At 42.7% G+C, this 23,292-nt stretch overlaps 3 protein-coding genes across 6 annotated transcripts in view; 1 reads left to right on the forward strand and 2 right to left on the reverse strand.

Annotated features, from left to right (window-relative positions):
- Positions 1-1,884: 1,884 nt before the first annotated feature.
- csnk2b (casein kinase 2, beta polypeptide) lies at positions 1,885-8,256 on the forward strand. Its single transcript, XM_017482388.3, has 7 exons — positions 1,885-1,986; positions 2,722-2,801; positions 2,902-3,004; positions 4,871-4,986; positions 5,139-5,214; positions 6,228-6,417; positions 7,152-8,256. Exons 2-7 carry the CDS (start codon positions 2,730-2,732, stop codon positions 7,240-7,242), a joined length of 648 nt encoding a protein of 215 aa, XP_017337877.1. The 5' UTR covers positions 1,885-1,986; positions 2,722-2,729; the 3' UTR covers positions 7,243-8,256.
- Positions 8,257-11,445: 3,189 nt separating this feature from the next.
- Positions 11,446-19,900, reverse strand: pdia8 (protein disulfide isomerase family A, member 8). Its single transcript, XM_017482284.3, has 13 exons — positions 19,596-19,900; positions 18,675-18,753; positions 17,914-18,031; positions 17,440-17,547; positions 16,863-16,992; positions 16,430-16,543; positions 15,944-16,069; positions 15,688-15,870; positions 15,168-15,276; positions 14,238-14,366; positions 12,924-13,003; positions 12,771-12,828; positions 11,446-12,301 (listed from the first exon to the last, which is right to left on the reverse strand). The coding sequence occupies exons 1-13, from the start codon at positions 19,757-19,759 to the stop codon at positions 12,212-12,214; spliced, it is 1,488 nt and encodes a 495-aa protein (XP_017337773.1). The 5' UTR covers positions 19,760-19,900; the 3' UTR covers positions 11,446-12,211.
- Positions 19,901-20,224: 324 nt separating this feature from the next.
- The window catches only part of gon4la (gon-4 like a), a 19,770-nt gene continuing 16,702 nt past the window's right edge, over positions 20,225-23,292 (reverse strand). For 3 of the 4 annotated variants that reach the window (XM_017482283.3, XM_017482281.3, XM_017482280.3), the window contains 4 exons: positions 23,097-23,292; positions 22,864-23,006; positions 21,888-21,990; positions 20,225-21,244 (listed from right to left, as the gene is read on the reverse strand). The exon at positions 23,097-23,292 is cut by the window's right edge and continues 23 nt beyond it. In XM_017482283.3, the coding sequence (XP_017337772.1) occupies positions 21,128-21,244; positions 21,888-21,990; positions 22,864-23,006; positions 23,097-23,292 (559 nt within the window). In that variant the 3' untranslated portion in view covers positions 20,225-21,127. The remainder of the gene's footprint in view (positions 21,245-21,887; positions 21,991-22,863; positions 23,007-23,096) is intronic. The other variant, XM_017482282.3, reaches the window with a different exon arrangement.

Consider the following 23,292-nt stretch of genomic DNA (forward strand, 5'->3'; position numbering starts at 1 on the left):
TAGTTCCAGTGAAGGGAAATTGTAATGCTACAGCATACTGTACAGTTGTGTACTTCCAACTTTGTGGAAACAGTCTGTCTCTGGTTTAATGGTCGGCCATCCACGTACTTTTGGCCTACATAAACACAGGGTGTCCCAAAAGTCTCCATAAGTAGGGGACTATGTACATACTATGCTGTATGACCAGCACCATGTCAGTTGTCCCTTTGTCAGTGGATGTACGTTGACGTCCACATCTCGGTCGCTCCACATCATTAACAGTCTTTTCGAATCTGTTAAGTTTGCCAACAGTGTCGTGTCCTCACCATGTTTCCTCTTGCAGTCCATCGCAAGCTTGTGCCGGCTTCCCGATCCAGCCATGAGAACGATTTTCAACACGTTCTTTTGTCAAAAGCATTCTTAAAAGCTGTCTGAAAGAAATGATACATATGAACTAAGTACAGGTTTTGGAAGACATTTTGCTGAAAAGTGTTCATTTCCCCCTACGTATGGAGACTTTTGGGACACCCTGTTGTATATGTATGTATGAATGAAACATCCCCGTTTCAGAAGACTGCATTTTAAAGATAATTTTGCAAATTCCAAATAAGCTTCACAGAACTTTATTGGAAAGGGTTTAAACGATGTTTTTCACGCTTGTTCAATGAACCATAAACAATTATTGCACATGCACCTGTGGAACCGTCCTTAAGACACGAACAGTTTACAGGCGCTTCGCAATAAAGGTCACAGTTACAATAACTTAGGACACTAAAGAGACCTTTCTACTGACTCTGAAAAACACCAGAAGAAAGATGTCTAGTGTTCTTTCTCACCTGCGTGAACATGCCATAGACCTGCTGCAGGGAGGCAGGAGGACTGCAGATGTGTCCAGAGCAATAAACTGCAATGTCAGTAATGTAAGATGCCTAAGACGGTGCTACAGGGAGACAGGAAGGACAGCTGATCGTCCTCGCAGTGGAAAATTACATGTAACCGTGTGTCCCTGCAGACGTGATCGAGAACTTGTAAATGCCTCAGTGGAAGAGTGGAGAAACATCTCACAGCAAGAACTAACAAATCTGGTGCGGTCCATGAGGATGAGATGCACTGTAGTACTTAGAGCAGATACTGACTGTTACTTTTAATATCGCCCCCACACCACCACCACCACCACCACCTTTGTTCAGGGACTCATTATTCCATTTCTGTTCATCAAATGTTTTTGAAACTTGTTCAGTTTCTGTCTCTGTTGTTGAATCTTTTTATGGTAATACAAATATGTACACATGTTAAGAAATTTGCTGGAAATAAAAGCAGTTGAATCTGAGATGTGAGAGGATGTTTCGGGGTTTTTTTTTTTTGTTGTTGTTGCCGAGTATATATAGTATATAGGGCCTGTAAATGTAAGGGGTTTCTATAGGGACTAGCAGTTGAACGTGAGATGTGAGAGGATGGGTCTTTTTTTGCTGAGTGTATATATAGTATCTAACCCTGTCCAGGGTGTACCCCGCCTTGTGCCCGATGCTCCCCGGGATAGGCTCCAGGTTCCCCCTCGACCCTGAAGAAGGAGTAAGCGGTAGAAGATGGATGGATAGATGGATGGATATAGTATCTAGGTCCTTTAAATGTAAGTGGTTTCTATAGGGACCAGCAGTTAAATGTGGGATGTGAGAGGCGTTTTTTTTTTGTTTGTTTGTTTGTTTTTTTGCTGAGTATATATAATATCTATTGTCTTTAAATGAAAGGGGTTTCTATAGGGACCAGCATTTAAATATGGGCTATGAGGGGTTTTTTTTGTTGTTGTTGTTGTTTGTTTTTTTGCTGAGTATATATAATATCTAGGGCCTTTAAATGTAACGGGTTACTATAGGGACCAGGGCTGCATAGACCCCCGCCTTCACTTTCCAGGTCGAGAGGAGGAAACATGCGTCATCACGTTGCTTAATACGTCACACGCCCATCAGAGAGCGCTTGTATTGCTGCAGTTTAGCACGGAACCGGGAGGTGAGCCTCTTCCAGATACCTTTTAATGTCTACAAACACACACTTTATATAACCGTGATGGGTTTGAAGTGGTTGTGTAACCCGGTGTGTCCTGAACGCGAATCTGTGTGTATCTCGGAGTGTGTCCTGAACGCGAATCTGTGTGTATCGGTGTAAATATAAGGCTCGGGGTTGTCGCTTTTCATGCGGCCTAGTGTGAGCAGTGTAACCGTCCGCCATGTTGATTTCATCCAGTCCGCTACACTGAGAGGTGGCTGGACTTGTTTTCTTAAAACGGTCATTAATGGTTGTAGCCAAGGGATGTATGTATGGACGTTTTAACACACACATTGCTTCCGCGGTTTATTTTAAACCGAGATCTCTAAACCAAGCGCAGAATCTGTTGTTTTCAATCGGTAAATACGACTAGCTGCGATTAGCCTCGTAGCCGAGATGGTGAACAACACTCATGTTAAAAATGCTACTCGATTATATTGTGTGTATATTCTGTAGTGTGGTTTAATTGTTTGGATGAATCCCAAATTGCTCCGTCCTGCTTATGTAAGTGCACTCATATATATATATATATATATATATATATATATATATATATATATATATATATATATATATATATATATGGTATGAATAATGGCTGCTACAGTCTATGTAAAGCACTTGCACACCTCAGAGGAAGCCATTTGAGTGTTTTTTTGTCTCTAAAACCTCTTACTGTGTTCCCTTCTCCCCTTATAGTCTCCAAAATGAGCAGTTCAGAGGAAGTTTCGTGGATTTCTTGGTTTTGTGGTCTACGTGGGAACGAGTTCTTCTGCGAGGTTCGTATCGAGCTTCTCTGCTTTCTTGCTGTTCACTGTAACTCCATTAAACATCCATTGTTTTTATTCGCTAACGCCTCTGTTCCCTGTGTGCGCTCAGGTGGATGAGGATTACATCCAGGATAAATTCAATCTCACTGGGCTGAACGAGCAGGTTCCTCATTACAGACAAGCCCTGGACATGATTTTGGATCTGGAACCGGGTCAGTAGAACCCGTCAGCAGAACCCGTCAGCACTTTTGTCGTTGGGCGAGCCTAATTATTAAGGCAGACTTTTTTTTTTTTAGCTTCAGGTCAGAAATGTGGGAACTTACAATATAGCAGTCTACACGTACGATCATGTGTAACAACAAAAGCATAAATAGGGCATTAGACCGTATTGTTCTTAAGAGCACAGCACGGTTGAGAGAGATAGTGAGACTGAGGGAGGGACGGGGAGACAGAGAGACGGCGAGACTGGGGGAGAGACCGCGAGACTGGGGGAGGAAGGGACGGGGACAGAGGGACACTGAGAGACACGGCGAGACTGCGGGAGAGGGACAGTGAGAGGGAGAGAGACACAGAGGGACGGCGAGACTGGGGGAGAGGGACAGTGAGAGGGAGAGACACAGAGGGACGGCGAGACTGGGGGAGAGATGGCGAGACTGGGGGAGGAAGGGAGGAAGGGATGGGGAGAGAGGGACACTAAGAGGGACACTAAGAGAGACACGGTGAGACTGCGGGAGAGAGACACAGAGGGACGGAGAGACTGAGGGAGAGGGACGGCAAGACAGGGAGAGGGACACTGGGGGAGAGACGGTGAGACTGGGGGAGGGAGGGACGGGGAGACTGAGGGAGAGAGACACAGAGAGAGACGGCGAGACTGGGGGAGGAAGGTACGGGGAGAGAGGGACAGTGAGACAGAGGCAGAGGGACACTAAGAGACACTAAGAGACACTGCGAGACTGCGGGAGAGAGACACAGAGGGACGGAGGGACACTGGAGGAGAGACGGTGAGACTGAGGGAGAGAGACAGAGAGAGACGGCGAGACTGGGGGGGGTAGGGACGAGGAGAGAGGGACAGCGAGGCAGAGGGACACTAAGCGAGACTGCGGGAGAGGGACAGTGAGAGGGTGAGAGACACAGAGGGACAGAGAGACTGAGGGAGAAGGATGGCGAGACAGAGGGAGAGGGACACAGGAGGAGAGACGTGAGACGGGGAGGAAGGGACGGAGAGAGAGGGACGGGGAGACTGAGGGAGAGGGACAGTGAGAGGGAGAAAGACACTGAGAGAGAGGGACAGCGTGAAAGAGACGGCGGGACTGAGGAAGGGTCAGTGAGAGGGACACAGACGGTGAGGGAGAGGGACACTGAGACATGGCAAGACTGCGGGAGAGAGACCGAGGGAGAGGGACGGCGAGACTGAGGGAGAGGGAGAGACACTGAGAGGGGGACAGCGAGAGAGAGACTGAGACTGTGGGAGAGGGACAATGAGAGGGACAGCGCGAGAGAGACGGCGGGACTGAAGAAGGGTCAGTGAGAGAGACACAGAGACTGCGAGGGAGAGGGACAATAAGAGAGACATGGCGAGACTGCGGGAGAGAGACACAGAGGGACATCGAGACTGAGGGAGAGGGACAGTGAGATAGAGAGGGACAGTGAGATGGAGAGAGACACAGAGAGGGACAGCGAGACCGAGGGAGAGGGACAGTGAGATGGAGAGAGACACTGAGAGAGGGACAGCGAGACCGAGGGAGAGGGACGGCGAGACTGAGGGCGAGACTGAGGGAAAGACGGAGACAGTGAGCACTAATCAGAAGTCTGTTCCATATCTGTCGGGCTTGGTCAGAAAGTTAGTCGGAGCGCGTCCCTGCACGTGTGCTCTTGTTCTCAAAGATGCAGTGCGCTGTTACTTTCCCCGTCACCTGTAACACGCAGCCGTATTTAATTTAGTGTTTAATCACGTTTTCTCCCCGAGTTGGTCGTAGTGCTGGGTTTGAATCTTTATTGCGTTACTGTGTTCAGAACGCTCTTCCTCCTTTCGTCGGCGTTAACACTAAACGTTTTTGTCTCTCGCTCTGTCCTGCCAGATGAGGAGCTGGAAGACAACCCGAATCAGAGTGACCTGATCGAACAGGCGGCCGAGATGCTGTACGGCCTGATCCACGCGCGCTACATCCTTACCAACCGTGGCATTGCTCAGATGGTACAGCGCCCCCTTGGCAGAGTTGAATTCAGTGTCCTAGTGGTCCTGAAAGGCTTCACTGAAGAATCATTTGTATCCTAGTCAGTTTGAGGTTCTGTATATCGTTAGTGTATGAGAGACGGTCGTTCTCATTCTGCCTTTTTCTGTTGTAGCTGGAGAAATATCAGCAGGGGGACTTTGGCTATTGCCCTCGTGTTTACTGTGAGAACCAGCCTATGCTGCCTATCGGTGAGTTCCTAGTTAACAGTCGTATCCGGATCTTTCCAAGGCTTTTCTTTCTTTAACGCCGCAGCTCAAAAATGCCGATGAAGTTCTTTTAAATCCTATTTTTCCACGTCGAGTGCCCGCATCGCTGTTAAGTTTAACAGGGGTTGATATTAGCTAGACTTATGTATTAGCGATGCTATAGTCCTGCGTTTTGCTTGGCGAGATTTTTAAATGACTAAACTGTAAAAAAAAAAAAAAAAAGAAAGAATAATGGCGCTGACGTTATGTAATACAGTAAATAAAGCCAGCGGGTTTGTTGGTTCATACGGGAAACTCTGCCATAGTCATTTATCCTGGTGTCCGAAGTAGCACATCCGCGACAAAACTGATAACTCAAAAATCTGAAACCAAAGAGCTCAGGTACGTACTCTTCTTGTTCCAGGTCCTCGGGTTGGTCATTTTGCCAGCCACCAATTTAACCAAATCGGATTTGTTTGTTCACGCTGTAGCGACATTCGCATCCGTTGTTATAGTAACGGCTGTAGTGTGCGGTGTGTATTTGCCTGCCGCTGGGGTTTCACCGTGGAGTGTTTTGCATGAGGTTCTGAATGAATGACGAACCTAAAAGAGAGATTTTTAACAAAGAAAAGAGACGTGCTCACCTCTCTCTCTGCTTTACTCATGCTGCGTTTATTCCATGGTTTTGGGTTGTTGGGTTTTTTTTCCTCCTCTTCTCCATATTGGGAATGCTTATTTGAGAATACTCTACACACCATATGATTTGATCGGATCTGATAGAAATCACATATACGTGTAGTTTATATGATTTTTGTCGAAAAAAATCTTTCATGCTGAACAAACAGATTTGAGCTTTGTGTCTGTCTAAACATAAGTTTAAAGACGTATGGAGAAAAATTATGGTAATTTCTCTTACCGTAATCAAGATGTAATCTTAATAATTGTGTGTGTGTGTGTGTGTGTGTGTGTTTTATCATTCTTTTCTGTAACATGTGTATGTTCCTGTGTGTCTTTAGGGCTGTCCGATATCCCAGGCGAGGCCATGGTCAAGCTCTACTGTCCTAAATGTATGGACGTGTACACGCCGAAGTCGTCCCGGCACCACCACACCGATGGAGCTTATTTTGGAACCGGGTTCCCCCACATGCTCTTCATGGTGCACCCCGAGTACCGGCCAAAGAGGCCTGCCAACCAGTTTGTGCCCAGGTTCGTGTCCTCTCGTGCCCCCCCCCCCTTTCCTCTAAGAGTGACTACGTTTAATGAGACATTCAACAAGGACATATGAGTGTGATGGTCAGGTGTCCACAAACTTTTGCTCCTCTAGTAGTGTAGTTCTTCCGAACCAGCACATCAAGATGGATTGATGAGACTCGGGGGGAGGGATTGATGCCATACGACTGGGCATTTCTCAGATCAGTTCGGTTCATTGAGCTTACTGCAACGCAACAGTGGAACAAACGATCTGGTTTAGGTACAGAACATGTGTACAGTACAAACCAGATGTTTTGACTACCGTGATGAGAGTTTCAGTGCGACATCGCTTCATTTAAACCTATTCGTTTGTTTGGTTTACGGTGCAGCACGTACACTTAATACCCTAACGTTAACAATCCCGCACACACTACTGCTCAAAAGTTTACACACGCACACATTCTTTATTTCCCTACATTTTCGAAAACGACGGCACGGTTATATTTTTGTCTTCGACACCGATTTCGCACGTTTAATCACACCTTCACATCAAAAGGCTTTTAAGATCACGGGAAACATTCGTCGTGTGTCCACAAACTTTTGACCGGCAGTGTAGCTGATTGCGGAAACTGTATTATTGTAGAAAGCAACCGCGACAACAAAAAATATAGCCGCAGTCGGATATTTTCCGATATGTACTTTGCTGTCCTCGTCTACATGACCTTGTTTTACTTTTCTGTCTAACCCAGGCTCTACGGTTTCAAGATCCACCCGATGGCGTACCAGCTGCAGCTGCAGGCAGCCTCCAGCTTCAAGAGCCCTGTCAAGGCCATCCGCTAAATGGTGGAAAGAAGGGAAGGGAGGGCTGGAGAGACGAGGGAGAGAATCTGTGTCTGTCTTTACATCGCCTCGCTCTTCACCAACAGAACCATTTGTTTTATCTTAGGTTTGTTTGAGATGTTATTCAGTACCGAGAGAGTGGGAATATAGAACGCGCACACACTTTGGATGATCTGTAAACGTTTCCTCTTCACTCTCTCACTCACACACACGCGCGCACACACGCACGGGGCAAGGGGATACCGTACCGTGCCGTCATCTGTGTTTTCCATGTAAAAAACCTCCCTTCTTTCAACTTAACGTGTATCAACAGGATTTATATAATTGGTGAATTGTGACGGTGTGCTCGTGTTCACAAAGGCAGTGCAACTCACCAGTCCTAGTAAAAACGCCAAAGTCTCCTCCCTACACACCTCATGCATGCGTTTCCTCCTTACACCGCTTCTACGCTAGGCAGAGACTGTTGGAGAAAACAAAACAAAACCGGGAATCGGAAAGATTGTTCTGTTTTTGGACACTACCGAGTTTTCCTATTGGCTTAATTCCTCAAAACTCTCAAAATAGAGCGCGCAAAATAAAATCCGGCTAACGCGTGCGCCGCTTTTTTCTTTTATTGTTTTCTTTGGACGAGATGTTAATTTTTTGCCGCTTTTACCGAAACCGAAAGCCGACCGTCTCTGCCTCCGTCAGTCCGGAGTGAGCGTGGGCCGACCCCTCGGACGTCGCTTGTCCACTCGTTCCTGCCAGCGTTATTTATTCCATCGTCCACATTTTGGAAATGTGTTTTATTTTCCCTTCCTGTTCTTAACTTTGCATCTCTGGTTTCATAAAACGGCATGTGACTGCAGGATAAAGATTAATTGAATGCGTTGATGATGATAATTGTTACTCTAAGTGGTTTTTGGATTGTTTTTTTTGTTTTTTTTTTCGGTATCTTTGATTTTTTTTTTCTTCCTTTAGAGCTGTCAAGGAACCAGGGTTCAGAATTCAAAATAAACTTTTTTTTTTCCTATAGTTTGTGCCCTTTTGTTCTTTACTAACTCCGTTTAATGTAGCACGTAATCAGCACCGTTACTGTTAATACTTGAAAACGCCAGCCCTGTGAAGAAACAGGAAGCGGCTCTTAAACTGTACAGTTATAATAAGGTAGAGGTCTTCTAGAGAACTCTTGTCCTGCACAGTTTTAGTGTTCGTCCAGTTCAGGTGTGTTGGAGCAGGGAAAATGACACGAGTCCAGAAATGCCTCGAGTAATGGAATTTTAAGATCTCAAATGTATTTTTCTTGTGATTTCAAGAGAGGTTATTTTCCGAGATCACATGGCCGTCGCACGCGATCATTACATCATTGTGGCACATTTGTCGATTCTGTAGTAATCACATCTTGTTCCTGAAGATTTTCATCACCGTTTGCCAGCTGCAAAGCATTTAGGTGGCATCTCTCAAACCTCACGCCGTAACCATGGAAATAATGACCGGGTCCCTCTGAATGAAATACAATTATTTATAATTTATTTATTTATATTACACCCACACACACAGGTGCATCTTAAAAAATTACAATATTGTGGAAAAGTTCATTTAATTCAAAAAGTGGAACTTTTCATATAGTCTAGATTCATTACACATAAAGTGAAATATTTCCAGCCGCCTTTTTTCATTTTAATCTCGATGATTACGGGTTACAGCTCGTGGAAATCAAAAATCCAGTACCTCAAAATATTTGAATAAAGAATTTATAATACAGAAATGTCGACCTTGTGGAAAGTATGTTAATTTATACGCTCGATACTCGGTCAGGGCTTTAATCCTTTTGCAGGAATTACTGTATCAGTGCGGCGTGGCATGGAGGCGATCAGCCTGTGGCACTGCTGAGGTGTTCTGGAAGTCCAGGTTGCTTTGATAGCGGCCTTCAGATCGTCTGTATTGTCGGGTCTGGTGTCTCTCGTAGATTCTCTATGGGGTTCGGGTCAGGCGAGTCGCACAATCAAGCACAGTAATACCACGGTCAGTAAACCGGTTACTAGAAGTTTTGGCACTGTGGGCAGGTGCAGAGTCCTGCTGGAAAAGGAAATCTGCATCTCCATAAAGCTCGTCAGCAGATGGAAGCATGAAGTGCTCTAAGAAAACACACTGGACCAACACCAGCAGATGACCTGGCAACCCAAATCATCACTGACCGTGGAAATGTCACACTGGACTTCAAGCAGCTCGGATTCTGTTCCTCTCCTCTCTTCCCCCAGACTCTGGAACCTTGATTTCCAAATGAAATGCAGCATTTACATTCATCTTCCCCGTGATTGTGATTGTGTACTGATCCAGACTGAGAGATTAAAGCCTCGGGAAACCTTTACAGGTGTTTTGAGTTAATTCGCTGATTAGAGTCGTCTCAGGTCATCAGGACATTTCTGTATTATAAATTCTTTATTCGAATATTTCGAGATACTGGATTTTTGATCTCCATGAGCTGTAATCCGTAATCATCGAGATTAAAACAAACAAACAACAAAAGGCTTGAAATATGTGTAATGAATCTAGACTATATGAAAATTCCACTTTTTGAATTAAACTATGGAAAAAATGAACTTGTTCACAATATTCACATTTCTTGAGATGCACCTGTGTATATGTATGTCAAATTGAAAATTCCTGTGGTATGAACACGTGGAATAAAACACTAAGGCACATGCTGTTATAGTAACTTCCCTCCACTTCACACAGGATCATGGTGGATTATCTTCCTCTAACAGCATGCCCCCAAGTGCTTTATTCCTTAGTTATTTCGGGTTATCCTTTTTATATACAAATGTTTTGTTCGTGTAAGGTGCCTATAATATAAAAAAAACGTCATGTAAAAGAAGACCGGTTTCTACAGTGGCTTGCGTGTTTAGTATTTGTAATGCTGAAGTGAACATGGTAAATCCTAGATCATGAAGGTCAGGAAGGACCGAAAGCAACTTTCCCGAATGTTTTTTCAGACCACACGCTTTCGAAACGAAAATTTTCCACGAGCGACTTACGTTTCGCCGGACGCTGTCCCGCTGCTACAGGAAGCCCATCGTCCTGGTGTTGGTGTGTCGTTTTACAGCAGCAGTGAGTCATCTGTAGCGTCCATTTCTTCTTGTCCAGATGAACACGAATATTTAACAATATGAATTTTAATAACCTTGTTGTACAGAAAGTTTATTTAAAATAGCTTAAAGTAGGTGTAAATGTTCAATGGTGTGTAAAAAAATGTCACGTGGTGTTCTGTACTACAGTGCTGACTCTCTTAAGACTCAGTGATTTGCCAACGTGTCGATTTTGTACCACTTTTACCCCTTCCCAATTATCCCAATGATCAGGAATGATGACAGTGACTACGACAGACCACTAGTGGTTTAGCGCCTGTAAGTCAGAGGCCAATCGCAGCTTCAAGATATTTATACACCACGATAATTATACCACACAAACTAACACTAATCCACCGTGTTCACAACATTAAACGGAGAAAGTGCGCTCCTGTAACACTCACCCCTTCACAACTTGAGGTTCTTCCTCACCGCTCCGAGTCCACGAACTGATGTTTCTCAAAATGGCGGCAAAGTATAAAGGATAATCACTGCGTAATTTTGTCATTCTCACCCTCTCCATTGTAATCTACCAACATACCTGATTGATAATCTTTACCTCCGTCGCTCTCTCCTGCTGTCGAGCCACACATGATTTTATGGAGATGTCAGTGATCCTGACCCTTTCTGCTCTTTGGTCCTGCCTGATCCATCCTGATGCCCTACCTCTGGATGGAGCGCTCATCAACCTGAGGCTACAGCCTGGAGATTGCTGAGGATGGTACAGCTTAAAGTACCATGGAAATGGTTTTGGACCTCAATTCCACATGGACGTTCTCGCTTTAGACACGCCAATCAGCCTACCATGCATGTCTTTGGACTGGGGGAGGAAACCCCCGCAGCACGGGGAGAACATGCAAACTCCACACACGACGGGAATCGCAAATGTGCTAACCATTAAGGCGCCCTGCCTTAAGCACATGAAGTACATGAAGAAGAAAAAAAAGATCAGTAAAGCGGGAGAATCTAAAAGAGAGCACTTCAGGTGTGTACTGTGAAACCGGTGTCATTCCTTTACACGGACAGGAAGTGAAGAATACCGTTCCTTCTTTTCTCCTTGGTCATGCACTGGTAAAACATAACAGCCAGGCAGAGGTAAATAATCAAATCAGATTCATTTAATCAGGAGTATCACAGAGAAATATTCACTTTATATATAAAAAAAAAAGAAATGAATAAATGTACAACATGGCCTAACGTGCAGTCTATGGGCGTGACTCGTGGACTTATGAATGGATGAGGTAAAAGAGTACAGCAAGGTGGTGCGGGAACAGCATCAGTGGAACAGTATAAGACCACAGGGACCTCCAAAAGTTCATCCAGTCTACAAAAGGTTTTCCATGGCAAACTCAAATGTATTCGTGTGGCGGTCTGGGAAAATCCATCAAATTGTAGCTGCGGTGGAGATTTGTCAGAGTTGTTGTTGTTGTTGTTTATAATATACTAATTTAGGGGGTTAGCGGTAATTCGGCTTCACATCGGACCACGTCTCAGTTCTTGATTATTTTCCTAGAACAGCACGCCGCCCAAGTGTTTTATAACTTTACCTGTAGTTAGGAAACTTGCATAATATAAATCATTTCGGTTCGGGAAAGCCTGTAAAAAAAAAAAAAAAAAATCCCAAAAACGTAATGGCTTTACGAAGGGTTTTCCCAGGCTGCTACACACTTCCTGAGAAGTGATTCGTGAATATGAAACACGACACTTTGGTGCTTCTCATGTTCATCTCGTCACCTTCCTAAACCGATATGTATGGCTGAACATCTGGAGGACCCGTGTGACCTTCATTATCGCACAACCGGACGAATGAGACGGATGAAACAAACCACATTTCCCAGCATCCCCTTCGCATTCGTGATACATCACAATTCTTCCTTCACTCCTTTAAGCACCAAGGGGCTGGTCGCTTCCCGTTTCAAGAAGCTGAGGAAGTCCTTGACTTCACGGCCACCCTGGCACCCAAACAAAACATGTTAATCGAGCATTCACACACAAGAACCTCACACTTGTACACTCACGGTAAGCGTGTATGAAAGGGACACGCGCTTTTAGCTTGGGTGATGTGCGCTTTGTGTGTTTAGCCCTTTCTCTTAACACAACCTGTATTTTCTAGCCAGTTTAAGTCAAACAGGAAGCCGTAATAGTGTAATGGTAGAATTTTAGTCCAAATACTTCTAATACTTGCAACGAAGCCCCTGGTGCATCCCAAAATGCTTTATGTCCAATACTAAAATCAGATTAAAGAGGCAAATCTAATCCCTTGGAGAATCACGACATGGTTGGGTGTCAAATTATGGGAAAGTGCGCTTTTTTTAATGACACTGAGTCATTCTGAATAAAGTCATTTATTCAAAACTAAGCACTCTGTGTTGATTTTGCAGACGGAATCTAACTTTAGAATTTAATTCTAGGGAATGTTACCTCATATCGCCTCGGTTCATTCTTCCTCAAAGCAGGAACAAAATATATCGTGGGAAATCTGCAGAAACAGCAAACGGTTAAAAGAGCAACTAGTTAAAACAACTTTAACGAAGGAACAAATAACCGTGAATAGTGAGAGTTTTGAATACGCACCCTTCTACATCATAGCCTTGAGGGACATCGTTGGCAGTGGCGTCCATCTTGGCAATCACGATGCTGGGATCACTGGAAAGCTGAGGAAGGAAAATTGCATGAATGTGGTACATTTAATTTCTTATCAAAATTAGTTAACAGTACATAAAAGTAGGCATCAGTGACTACGTTTACATAAACAGCAATAATCTAATTATTGAGCTTATTCTGAATAAGACAATATTGTGATTAAGGTGTTTACATGAGTCGCTTTTAGAATACTCCCGTCATGTTCCTGTTTTACATGTTATAGAACATAGAGTGATTAACAGCACACGTCATTACGTCACCACGCCACGCCGTCCGACGTCCCTCCAGAATTTCACGTATCGACAAACAGTTCATCTTCGTTATGGTACCGTATACAGTTTGGGGTGTTTTTATTTTTAATTTTACAAAAGCTTGAAGTGCGGTTAATTATTTGTCGTGCTGTACGTGCAAATAGACGACTGCTTGAAGCCGTGGGCTGCGTCCCAAACCGCGTACTTACCGTCTATATAGTAGCCAAAATACGTATATTTCTCCTCCTATACAGCAGGTGAGTACACGGTTTTGGACGCAGCCGTGCTCTCGTTTGCCATCAAACGGTGTCCTGTCACAAAACGCGGTGAAGACTCTCACACGACGTTAATAGTGTGATTAAGGTGTGTACGTGTCTGTAACGCGACTAAAACAGGAATACTCCACACGTCTTAATTCTATTCGTGTTTACTTCGAGTATGACTTTAATCGGATTAAGGATCATCAATAATCTCTGTTCACATGCTAGTTTCTTAATCTGAGTATCGTCTTAATCGGGTTCATATCGGATTATCGTTGTCCATGTAAACGTACTGAATGACTACACGTACGTGCACATCAATAGTCCGATATTAATCGGAATTTGGCAGTGTTAGTATTGGAATTAGTATCGAGGCAGGTTAACGCCGCAGTCTGATTGCCTGATTCAGGTTAATACGATACTCTGATTCCCAACGCTGGAATATATAAATGTCTGCAAGAATCGGAAATTTATTGCATGTAAACACACCTTATTCAGAAACTCCACTGAAAGGAGATCTATGCGCACGCTCAGTCTGCAAGGAATTGTGGGTGATAACAGACGCTCAGCTGTAGGCTAGGTGTTTACGAATGGCAACTCAGGCTAAATGGACGCATTCATGTATGGACGCCTGTACGCGTATAAACCTCGTACTCGGATTATGGCTGCAGCCCGGTTATAGACCTTAAACGGAATTTGATGTGCACGTAAACGTAGCCACTGTGGTGTCTCACCTCCTGTCCGAGCTCTGTATATTTCGGTTCGAGTTTCTTGCAGTGGCCACACCACGGAGCATAAAATTCAATCAGTACATCCTTCTCTGGATCGTTCACAATCTCCTCAAACGTGTCCGCGACGACCACCTGAATACAAACAGGAAGCATGAAAGCGTGACGAGTATGAAAACGAAAAATAAAGCTCTTTTAAATTCGTTCTTGTCACACTTATGATACTTGTTTTTGTGTAGAAGTACTCGTACGGTCAGTAAATCTAGATCCTATAAATATGCAAACGTACAATTCACTCACCCCCCTTCCCCTGTTAAACTGGTGTTGCATGGCCTGCTTTATTTGCATACTCAAACCTGATTGGCTCTTACATTTTGCGACATAATAATACAAAAACACGAAGTTCAACACGATTTCTGATAAGATTTTCAGCTCTTGGTTACTTAAATGAACAAAGCCAGACCTCTGAAGTGACAGCGTTTACATTTGGAGCTCACTCAAATTTGTTTATTTAATAAGTTTAATAATAAAAAAAAAAGATTTGATGACATTTAGGATGATTTTCACAATCCGCTCACTACTTATTTGTCGTGTCCTATATATATATATATATCCAGGGCATCTGACTATACTCTAAAGCAACACAATTATGACATTTATATTAAAAATTCCAACACCGTTACATGATCTCAATGGTGAACAATGTGAGGGTAAACAAGACATTTTTATGTTTTTTTTTTGAGGAAAAAACAAGAAAGAAAGAAAGTATTTTTTTAAAAACATTATTTCGCTAGTTTCAGATTTCATATCTAAGCCAGATTCAGGTTGTCGTAATGGAACATATTAACAATTATCCCACTTTTTGTAAAAATGTAACACAAAAAAGGCTCATTAAACCCATACAGAAGCTCAGATTAATAAACTACGCATACACACCTTGACTGGTCCGTTGTTGTTAGTGGGTACAGGCTCTGATTTTACATAACGCTTCAGTCTGCCTGCCAAATAATCCTCCAAAAACCTTTCTAAAGACTTTCCATCTCGCCTGGAAAGGAATCACATCGTAGTTTTAAATTCGACAAAATATCCCAGCAATCTATAGATATGTCTTTTATTAAAAAAACCCCCCCACAAATTTTAAGCATATTTCTAAAGATGTCAATAAGAAAAAAAAACAAAAAACAAACCTAAGTGACATTAATATAAGGTGAAATTTCTGAATAACACGTAAATAAGAATCCACGCCAGCCAATCAGAATCATATCAGCACCAGAATCACTAAACACGTCACGGATATCTAAATCTAGACATATTTAATCAGCGCCTTTTTCTTTTATCGCACCAAACTGAAATGGTCGTCACGAGCTCCGACTGATAATCGGTCATACTTTAATTAGTGCTCAGAAGTCACTGATATCTTCCGAATGTTGCGTGAGTCCCATGTGACCGGACGTACGTGAACTCCTCTCGCATGGTGTATTTGTGTCCTAATCGAGTCCTGACGGTGACGAACGGCATGTCGCTCCCTTCCGTCGTGCCCAGACCGTACTCTTCTTCAAGCTCGTCCAGAAAGTCTTGCCGGTTAGCCACTGAGAAGTGCAGGCCATGATCCTTGTACTGCGACGCCACCTTTAATACTCTGAGCGAAACAGCACACATAACCTTGGAGTATAACGAGATCGTTTCTGTCTTTATACATTACACCTACTCACCTGTTTCTCCAGTAATTGGAGCCTTTGGGGTTGCGTCGATAATCCAGGTCATAATACGCCGTCAGCAGGTCTCTCTTCCTCAGTTGATCTTTATTTTCTTTGGTCAGGTGTGGGCAGATTCCGTAACTGCGCAGACGTGTACAGACATACGGGTTTCACTACGCGGGCTCGACTGCGACCTTGAAAAACCAAGTTGCTTACAAGTGCTCAGATATTCACTAATCCGACCTGGAAGCTCACCAGCTATGGTTTAATAACAACACAGTTCGCGTGCCCCGAAATCCGAATCCTGAGCTTTAACATCATCTTCTGATGCATTTTGAAGCAACGTAAAGTGCAGACACAACGACTAAAAGCTTTATTACGACAGACCGCTTTCACCCTCAATTTATTCATTAAACATAGAAATACCATAACTGTAATACAAATGCAAAAGGAGATACTGGCTGTCATTTCCAGTCAAATTCAAAGAGGGAAAATGCTTACATGTTGTCTCTGATGAAGCGGCGTAAACCAGTGATGGAAAACGAGCCTCTGTGTCGAACCACGCTGTCCTCAAACTTACTGGCCAACCTGGGAGGCCTGAATAACAGGACACCCCTTCGGAGACAAACACGTTAGAGAGCTTGTTTAATGCATTTCCTTTACCGATTTTGCACTTACAGTGTCTCAAAAAGTAAGTACACCCCTCACATTTGTATAAATATTTGATTAAATCTTTTCATTTGGCAACACTGAAGAAATGACACTGTGCTACAATGTAAAGTAGTGAGTGTGCAAGTTGTGTAACAGTGTAAATGTGCCGTCCCCTCAAAATAACTCAACGCATAGCCGTTAATGTCTAAACCGCTGGCAACAAAAGTGACTACACCCCGAAGTGAAAATGTCCAAATTGGGCCCAAAGTTTCACGTCTCTTACTCTGCCGTGAGCTCGTATTTGAGGCCGAGCTGCATGTCGGTGGTGTGAGCGAAGCGGAAGCTGTCCCTCATCAGGTTAGCTCCTTTCAGAAACTCCACCAGCTGTGGACTGTCGCTGCTCTCAAACACTCCTGGATGTTGTAAACAAAGAGAGACTCAATGTCATACGTTTACCCAGTGAACGATGTGAAACGTCCACATAACAACTCAGTTCAGCTTATCACTTGCGTTATAACAGCTATAAACCGTCATTCACTTGCCAGAAAGTTCTCTTGCGTTAAGTTATCGCTTTACTTCGGACTGTTACAAAGCACCAACACTGGAGACTCCTTCAAAAAAAAAAAAAAAAAGCTAAATAAACCTCTCGTCACTGAAAACATCACCGTGTCGATTATATATAAAAGATATACGTATTTAAAAATCTGTTGAATTGAAGCATCTGTCTTACGAGTCCCCGTGTAAGTTCTTACTATAGAAAGGATAACATATTAGAATGAGTGTCTGACCGGTCAGAATCAAGAATTCAACACCGCCGCTGTATAAAAGAATGAAAGAGACACCTGGTCCGAAGCACTCACCGACCACGCTAGGATCAAAGTGGCTGATGAAGTCCTCCAGGTCTTTTTCACTGTTCAGCAGCATGGAGTCGGGCCCCGCCTGCTTTTTCACCTGGTCCACGATTCCATCTGTAATGGAGCGCGTTTAACGTTCTGAGGCTGTATTCATAGACCTTTTAAAAGATATATGATCAGCAGATGTAATGGAAACCTTGTAGTGATTACGTCATCGTAATATTCACAGGCGTGGGGTCCAGTATTAAAAGATCATTTTAAAGCTGTACTGTAACAATTTCTCCATGTATTCATTGGAAATTTAGCTAACAATAGGTTGACTTTTTGTACGATTAGACATACTTTTAAAGGTCTGTAAAGTAAATCTGCCACTCAAAATCCTGACTTTACAGACAGACACAATCGACAGAGAAAAGAAGAAGGCCACACTTTATATCCACAGTGCAGGGTTGACACCCAAACATCCGCCTACAAACACACCTGATGAACGAGGACCATCATAGGTCGATGTTTCCACCCCGTTCTTAAATAGTTTAAGAGTAGGGTATCCGGTGACCCCAAATCGCCCACAAACCTCCGTGTTTGACGTACAGTCCACCTGTAAACGAGAGAAAACATCCCGTAACAAGACACGGACCTTCACAGCCAAACCCCAGTCATGATCAAGCTCCACGGCACGGCCGATTCTTCTGCTATACACTGAAGACGTTTGGGTAAGAAATCAAAAAGATCAGATCAGAATTGCAGCTTTCCTTTCATGATATTTACATCTAGATGTGTTAAACAACTTGACCCCACCCATTTGAACGAAAAAAACGTTGGAACGTCACAAAAAAATATTGATAGGTCAAGATCGGTCACTTGCTCCAATTAATAGATCTGAACATCTACTCTTGGTTTGAGCCCTGGGTTTCGCCTGTGAAGACCGCATTTGTTGCTAAAAAAGAAAAAAAGAAAAAAAAAAAGATAAACCAATATGAAGACCAGAAAGCTGTCTATGGGAGAAAAGCAAGCCATTTCGAAGCTGAAAAAAGTGGGGAACTCTAATCAGATCCATCGGGCATATAGATTGTAGGAGACTGTATAGATGCCCGGAAACTCACTGTCTTTTTTTTAATGGTTTTCGGATGATCTCTTGTAAAATCTCAAGACAGATCCGAGACCAGCCGACTCATGAAACATCGATATTTCTAAAACCTCTCTTTTTTTTTTCATATTGAAAAGTTTTCTTAGATCTTTACCTTGGCTAAAGTTGCGATGCCTTTAAGTCTTGCAGCAGCAGATTCAAACTCAGGAGCGAGTTTCTTACAGTGGCCACACCTGGAGCAAAGGAGACGAGGATCATCATCAACAGCACAATCCCCCAGTGAGGACGAAAGTCTCCGAGTGTTAAATTAACACCTACCGCGTGTTTAACACCTACACGCCTAACTGCATACACAAATCAACACAAATACACGTAGTGTTAGAACTAAAACCGGCAGAAACGCAGCTTGAAAGAGCGCTTTTATTATTTTACACCACGGCAGAGTTGAATTCTCGAATCTGCAGGTCAGAAGGTGTTTCTTTTCTATAAGAGAAGCTCCGCCAGTGGCGCAGCCGCAAACAACAGCTGTATATTAATGCGCTCATTCTCATAGGTCTTTCCAGTCTCTTTCCAGCTGCTCGGTTTGGGTGTTCGGAGTCTGTGACCTCTGTAGCCCGTTCACCACTTTTGGTAGGTACTAACCACTACATATCGTAACACAAGACCATTCGGAGATCCCCGCCACAATTCGTCCCTTGTCAGAGTCGCTCAGATCCTTACGCTTGCCCATTTTTCCTGCTTCCAACACGTCAACTTTATTCAGAACTGACTGTTCACCTGCTGCCTAATAAATAAATCCCACCCCATATCATGTGCCATTGTAATGAGATAATCAATGCTGTTCACTTCACCTGTCAGTGGGTTTAATATTCTGTCACTAATACTTCACACTCTCAGTGTTATAGATACCATGGACAGCTCATTGCCTATCCAAACAACCGGAAGTGTGCAAAACAAACAGTTTTGCGACTTTCTACAAAGCATGCGTTTTATAAGCAAGTCATATATATATATATATTTATAGAGAGAGAGTGAGAGAGAAGAAAACATTTTTCCTTTGTTTTTTTTTTTTTACCAGGGAGCATAAAACTTGACCAGCATGGTCTCCTGCTCGGCGGCTATGTAGTCAAAATCCAAGTCCTTCAGCTCCATCACATCACTGCGCGCGGCCAGTACAGAGCTCCAAACAACCGCAGAGAAAACACACAATAATAAGAGGCGAGACACAAAATCCGCCATGAGAGCTAAATAACATCAGGGAATTCAATTACAGCGGAAAACGAAACGGAAAAGACGAACGCCTGAGCTGTATTTATAACGTCTCTCTTTCTCTCTCTCTCTCCGTGTGTCCATAAAAGAGGCGGGACCAAAACAGAAAAACCCGTCCCGGAAGCGCGCACAGCGATTGGTCAATCTGATCTACAGTAGGTGAGATGTAAGACACGGATTGGTCCAACTCTCCGTCAATCAAAAAGCCTCCCGTCGTTTCACAGCGTTTGTTGAGTATAATTCATACGAGAAATTATTATTACAGGATTGTTGTGTCAATTGTTTTACTGCCACATCACTCTGAGGACAGCACAACTGTAAAAAAAATAAAAATAAAATAAAATAAAATAAAATAATTAATAATAATTAAAAAAAATAAAATAACTGACGAAGTATGCAAGTTTAATCTGTAACAGAAACATCTCACACATGGGATTTTTGCTTCACACCTAAGGTTTATTTTTTTTCAGACTGAGCCATCAGTGATGTGCATGAACTCTTTTATTTTATTTATTTAATACTGATCATAAAAATGTAAATGACCTATAGCTCTCTTTCAGCACAGCTCCAACACATTAATGCATTGATGATGATGATTATCCAGATGTTTAGGCATGTCTCTGAGATGATGTCCTGGTAAATCTGGTAAAGGTTTCGGTGTTTTTTCCAAGTTAGCAACAGTGTACAGTCTCTGCATTTTAATATCATCAGACCAGCTGACTCTACAACCTTTAACCATCGTTAACCCACTTCAGCATTCCATATTTCTTCGCTGGTTTCCTCCCAAAAACACGCTGGTAGATGGATTGAATACGAGCAGTCGTAACTAGGTACAAATAAGTGTGTGAATATGTACGTGAGTGATGGGACTGGCATCATATCTGGAGTGTATTCCCGTGTCACGCCTGGTGTTCCTGGGATACGTGACCACGACCAGCTCCATGAAGCTTTTACTAAAAGAAAGCATTCGTGAACAACGCTCCCCAAAAATACAACTACAAACACTGTATTCGAGAACAACGCCCTTTTTCAAGATGTTCTGGTTCGCCGTCACATACGCATCACGTACCGATCACAGACAGCACTTCCGTCTGTCCACGTTTAATCCGAGCGCTTCCAATAGTATCGAGAAACTGTTTCTTTTTTAAACTAAAGCTCTTCATTAACTGCCTACGCGCCCCAAATATTTTGAACTAAGCAGACTAAAAGAGGAGACGTCGCACACGAAGAGCCTCCTCCTTCTTTAGGACTAGCTTATCTGGCTGGCGAGTTGGTGCTACGAGCGTTCTGAATCCATATAAATACATCAGGAAATGTGATATGAGTTGTGGACATGCACTAGTCCGGTTTCTCTTCAGTCGGGTGGAACTGGCCCTCGGTGTCCACGTGGCTGCTGTGATGCTGCTCCGTGGACTTGCGGAATAGTTTTACGAGGTCCTGATAGCGTGCACCGACCTACGGATAAAAGCAGAAGAAAAACGAGATTCTGCCTGAATTAACGTGAGTAAAATCTACAAAATTGTTTTACAGTAAAATAAATAAATAAATAAATAAATAAATAAATGAACAAAATCAATATAGTCATACACTGAGAAATGCTGAATTCTTTAGAACGCAATTACAAAAATTAAAGTATTTGGTCAGTTAGACCATTAACGGTGCAGCTTTTTTTTTTTTTTTTTTAAATGTTCAGGTATTCTGGATGTTATTTAGTTTTTAATTATTTTATTTTTTTTCTATGGAGTTTTTGATACCACATTTGATAAGATCAGCACAGGCATTTGGAAATAAAATAAATAAAAACAATACTAAACAATAAACTAAAAACATTATAAAAAAAAATAAATAAAAAAAATAAAATAAAAATAAATAAATAAATAAACACAATGTATTTACAATCATTAACTTCCATTGCAATGAATTCCAGTTGAAGCTAACTACAACAACGGCAAAGAGAAAATAATATCGATTACTCCATGGGTATCGATAGTGAAATGTGCAATAGAGATCTCAGTAATTATTATAATAATAAATAATAATTTGACACACTATACACCTATTTAGTGGTGTGTCGAATTTGTAAAATAATCCTACTGACCTCCGTGGCTGTTTTACCACCCAGCTGAGCAGCAATAGAAGTAAAGGTGCTTTGACAGGCTCCTCTCTTCTGACATGTAGTGAGTATCACACGATCTGCCTCTCTGTTTAAACGCGCGCACACACACACACACACACACACACACACCTCCAAGTTTTATTCCATACTCGGATTCGGAAACTCGGAAACATAGTAATCAGGAGAAGAAAAATCACACAGAGGAACATTTACTATGGTCATATAATATGATGATAAATTAAAAAAAATGTTTTCACGGTGAAGATATTATCATAAATACTGTATATACACTACCAGGCAAAAGTTTACACACACTCGTTCTTTATTTTTATTCATTTCCCCACATTTTATAATAATAATAATAATAATAATAATAATAATAAAGTCATCAAAACTCTGGAGTAACACAAAGGGCGCTATGGGAATTATGTTGTGATAAAAAAAAATCCAAAATAAATCAAAGTTAATATTTTATCATCTTCAAAGTCGACACTTTTCGCCTAGAATATTCCAGAAATGTATTCTTGGCGTTTTCTCGAGCGATTTCTTGGGGAATTTCCCCGAGATGCTTTTTAAACAGTATTAAAGGAGTTCACACCTACACCAGACTCTCATCGGCTGCTTTTCGGAATATTTCCCTCAGAGTCGTCCGTTTAAATGAATATTTATTTGTAAATAAAATGGTAGTTTTCTAATGAAAGAAACGAAAACGTCGGAACGATTATATTTTGTCTACGACACCGATTTCACACGTTTAATCACACACCTTCAGATCGAAAGGCTTTTAAAGGTCGTGAGAAACATTTCAGTCGGGTGTCCACAAACTTTTGACCGGTAGTGCAGGTCGTGATAATAATAATAATAGTAATAATAGTAATAATAATAATAATAATTATTATTTGTTCGATTCGTCAAGCCCAGATTTGCGTTTAAAATGTATTTAAACTGAATTTTGAACCTTGTCCAGAGCACAACTTTCTCTCCGCTCGGCATGCGCGAACAGTTCTTGGCACAGACAGGACTCTGTGAAGCGCTGAGGTGGGACTGTGGATCTTCTTCTCCGCTCCGCGCATCCGTCATCTCGGAAAGACGCAATTTCCCCTTAAAATGTAGCCAACACATGTCAGCTGAGGTGAAGGTGTTCAAATAAAAACGACCAGTTGGCCTTTTTCTTTGGTTTTGCAACGATACCTGGATGTGCCTTTGATTTTTTGGATTTTCGGACGTCTCGAGTCGCCGACCTTCCCCCGCACCGTGCACCCTTCCGTCGGTCTCCGCCTCATCCTCTTCCTCGTCTTCGTCATCATCAGACACGCGCTGCACTGTAGAGTGGAGCTGCTCGTAAAACACCCAGTACTCCTTCAGCAAGTGGGCGCGGTCGCGAAAG

Source organism: Ictalurus punctatus, chromosome 12 (assembly GCF_001660625.3).
Source record: "Ictalurus punctatus breed USDA103 chromosome 12, Coco_2.0, whole genome shotgun sequence".
NCBI lineage: Eukaryota > Metazoa > Chordata > Actinopteri > Siluriformes > Ictaluridae > Ictalurus > Ictalurus punctatus.

What these genes read in the sequence shown, in the direction of transcription:
- csnk2b (XM_017482388.3), top strand. Translation starts at nt 2,730, where the DNA reads ATGAGCAGTTCAGAGGAAGTTTCGTGGATTTCTTGGTTTTGTGGTCTA. An exon ending in GGAACGAGTTCTTCTGCGAG is followed by an intron (nt 2,802 to 2,901) that starts GTTCGTATCGAG and finishes GTGTGCGCTCAG; the next exon opens with GTGGATGAGGATTACATCCA. An exon ending in GATTTTGGATCTGGAACCGG is followed by an intron (nt 3,005 to 4,870) that starts GTCAGTAGAACC and finishes CTGTCCTGCCAG; the next exon opens with ATGAGGAGCTGGAAGACAAC.
- pdia8 (XM_017482284.3), bottom strand. Translation starts at nt 19,759, where the DNA reads ATGGCGGATTTTGTGTCTCGCCTCTTATTATTGTGTGTTTTCTCTGCG. An exon ending in GCATCGCAACTTTAGCCAAG is followed by an intron (nt 18,032 to 18,674) that starts GTAAAGATCTAA and finishes TCTCGTTTACAG; the next exon opens with GTGGACTGTACGTCAAACAC. An exon ending in ACCATGCGAGAGGAGTTCAC is followed by an intron (nt 15,277 to 15,687) that starts GTACGTCCGGTC and finishes ATTCCTTTCCAG; the next exon opens with GCGAGATGGAAAGTCTTTAG.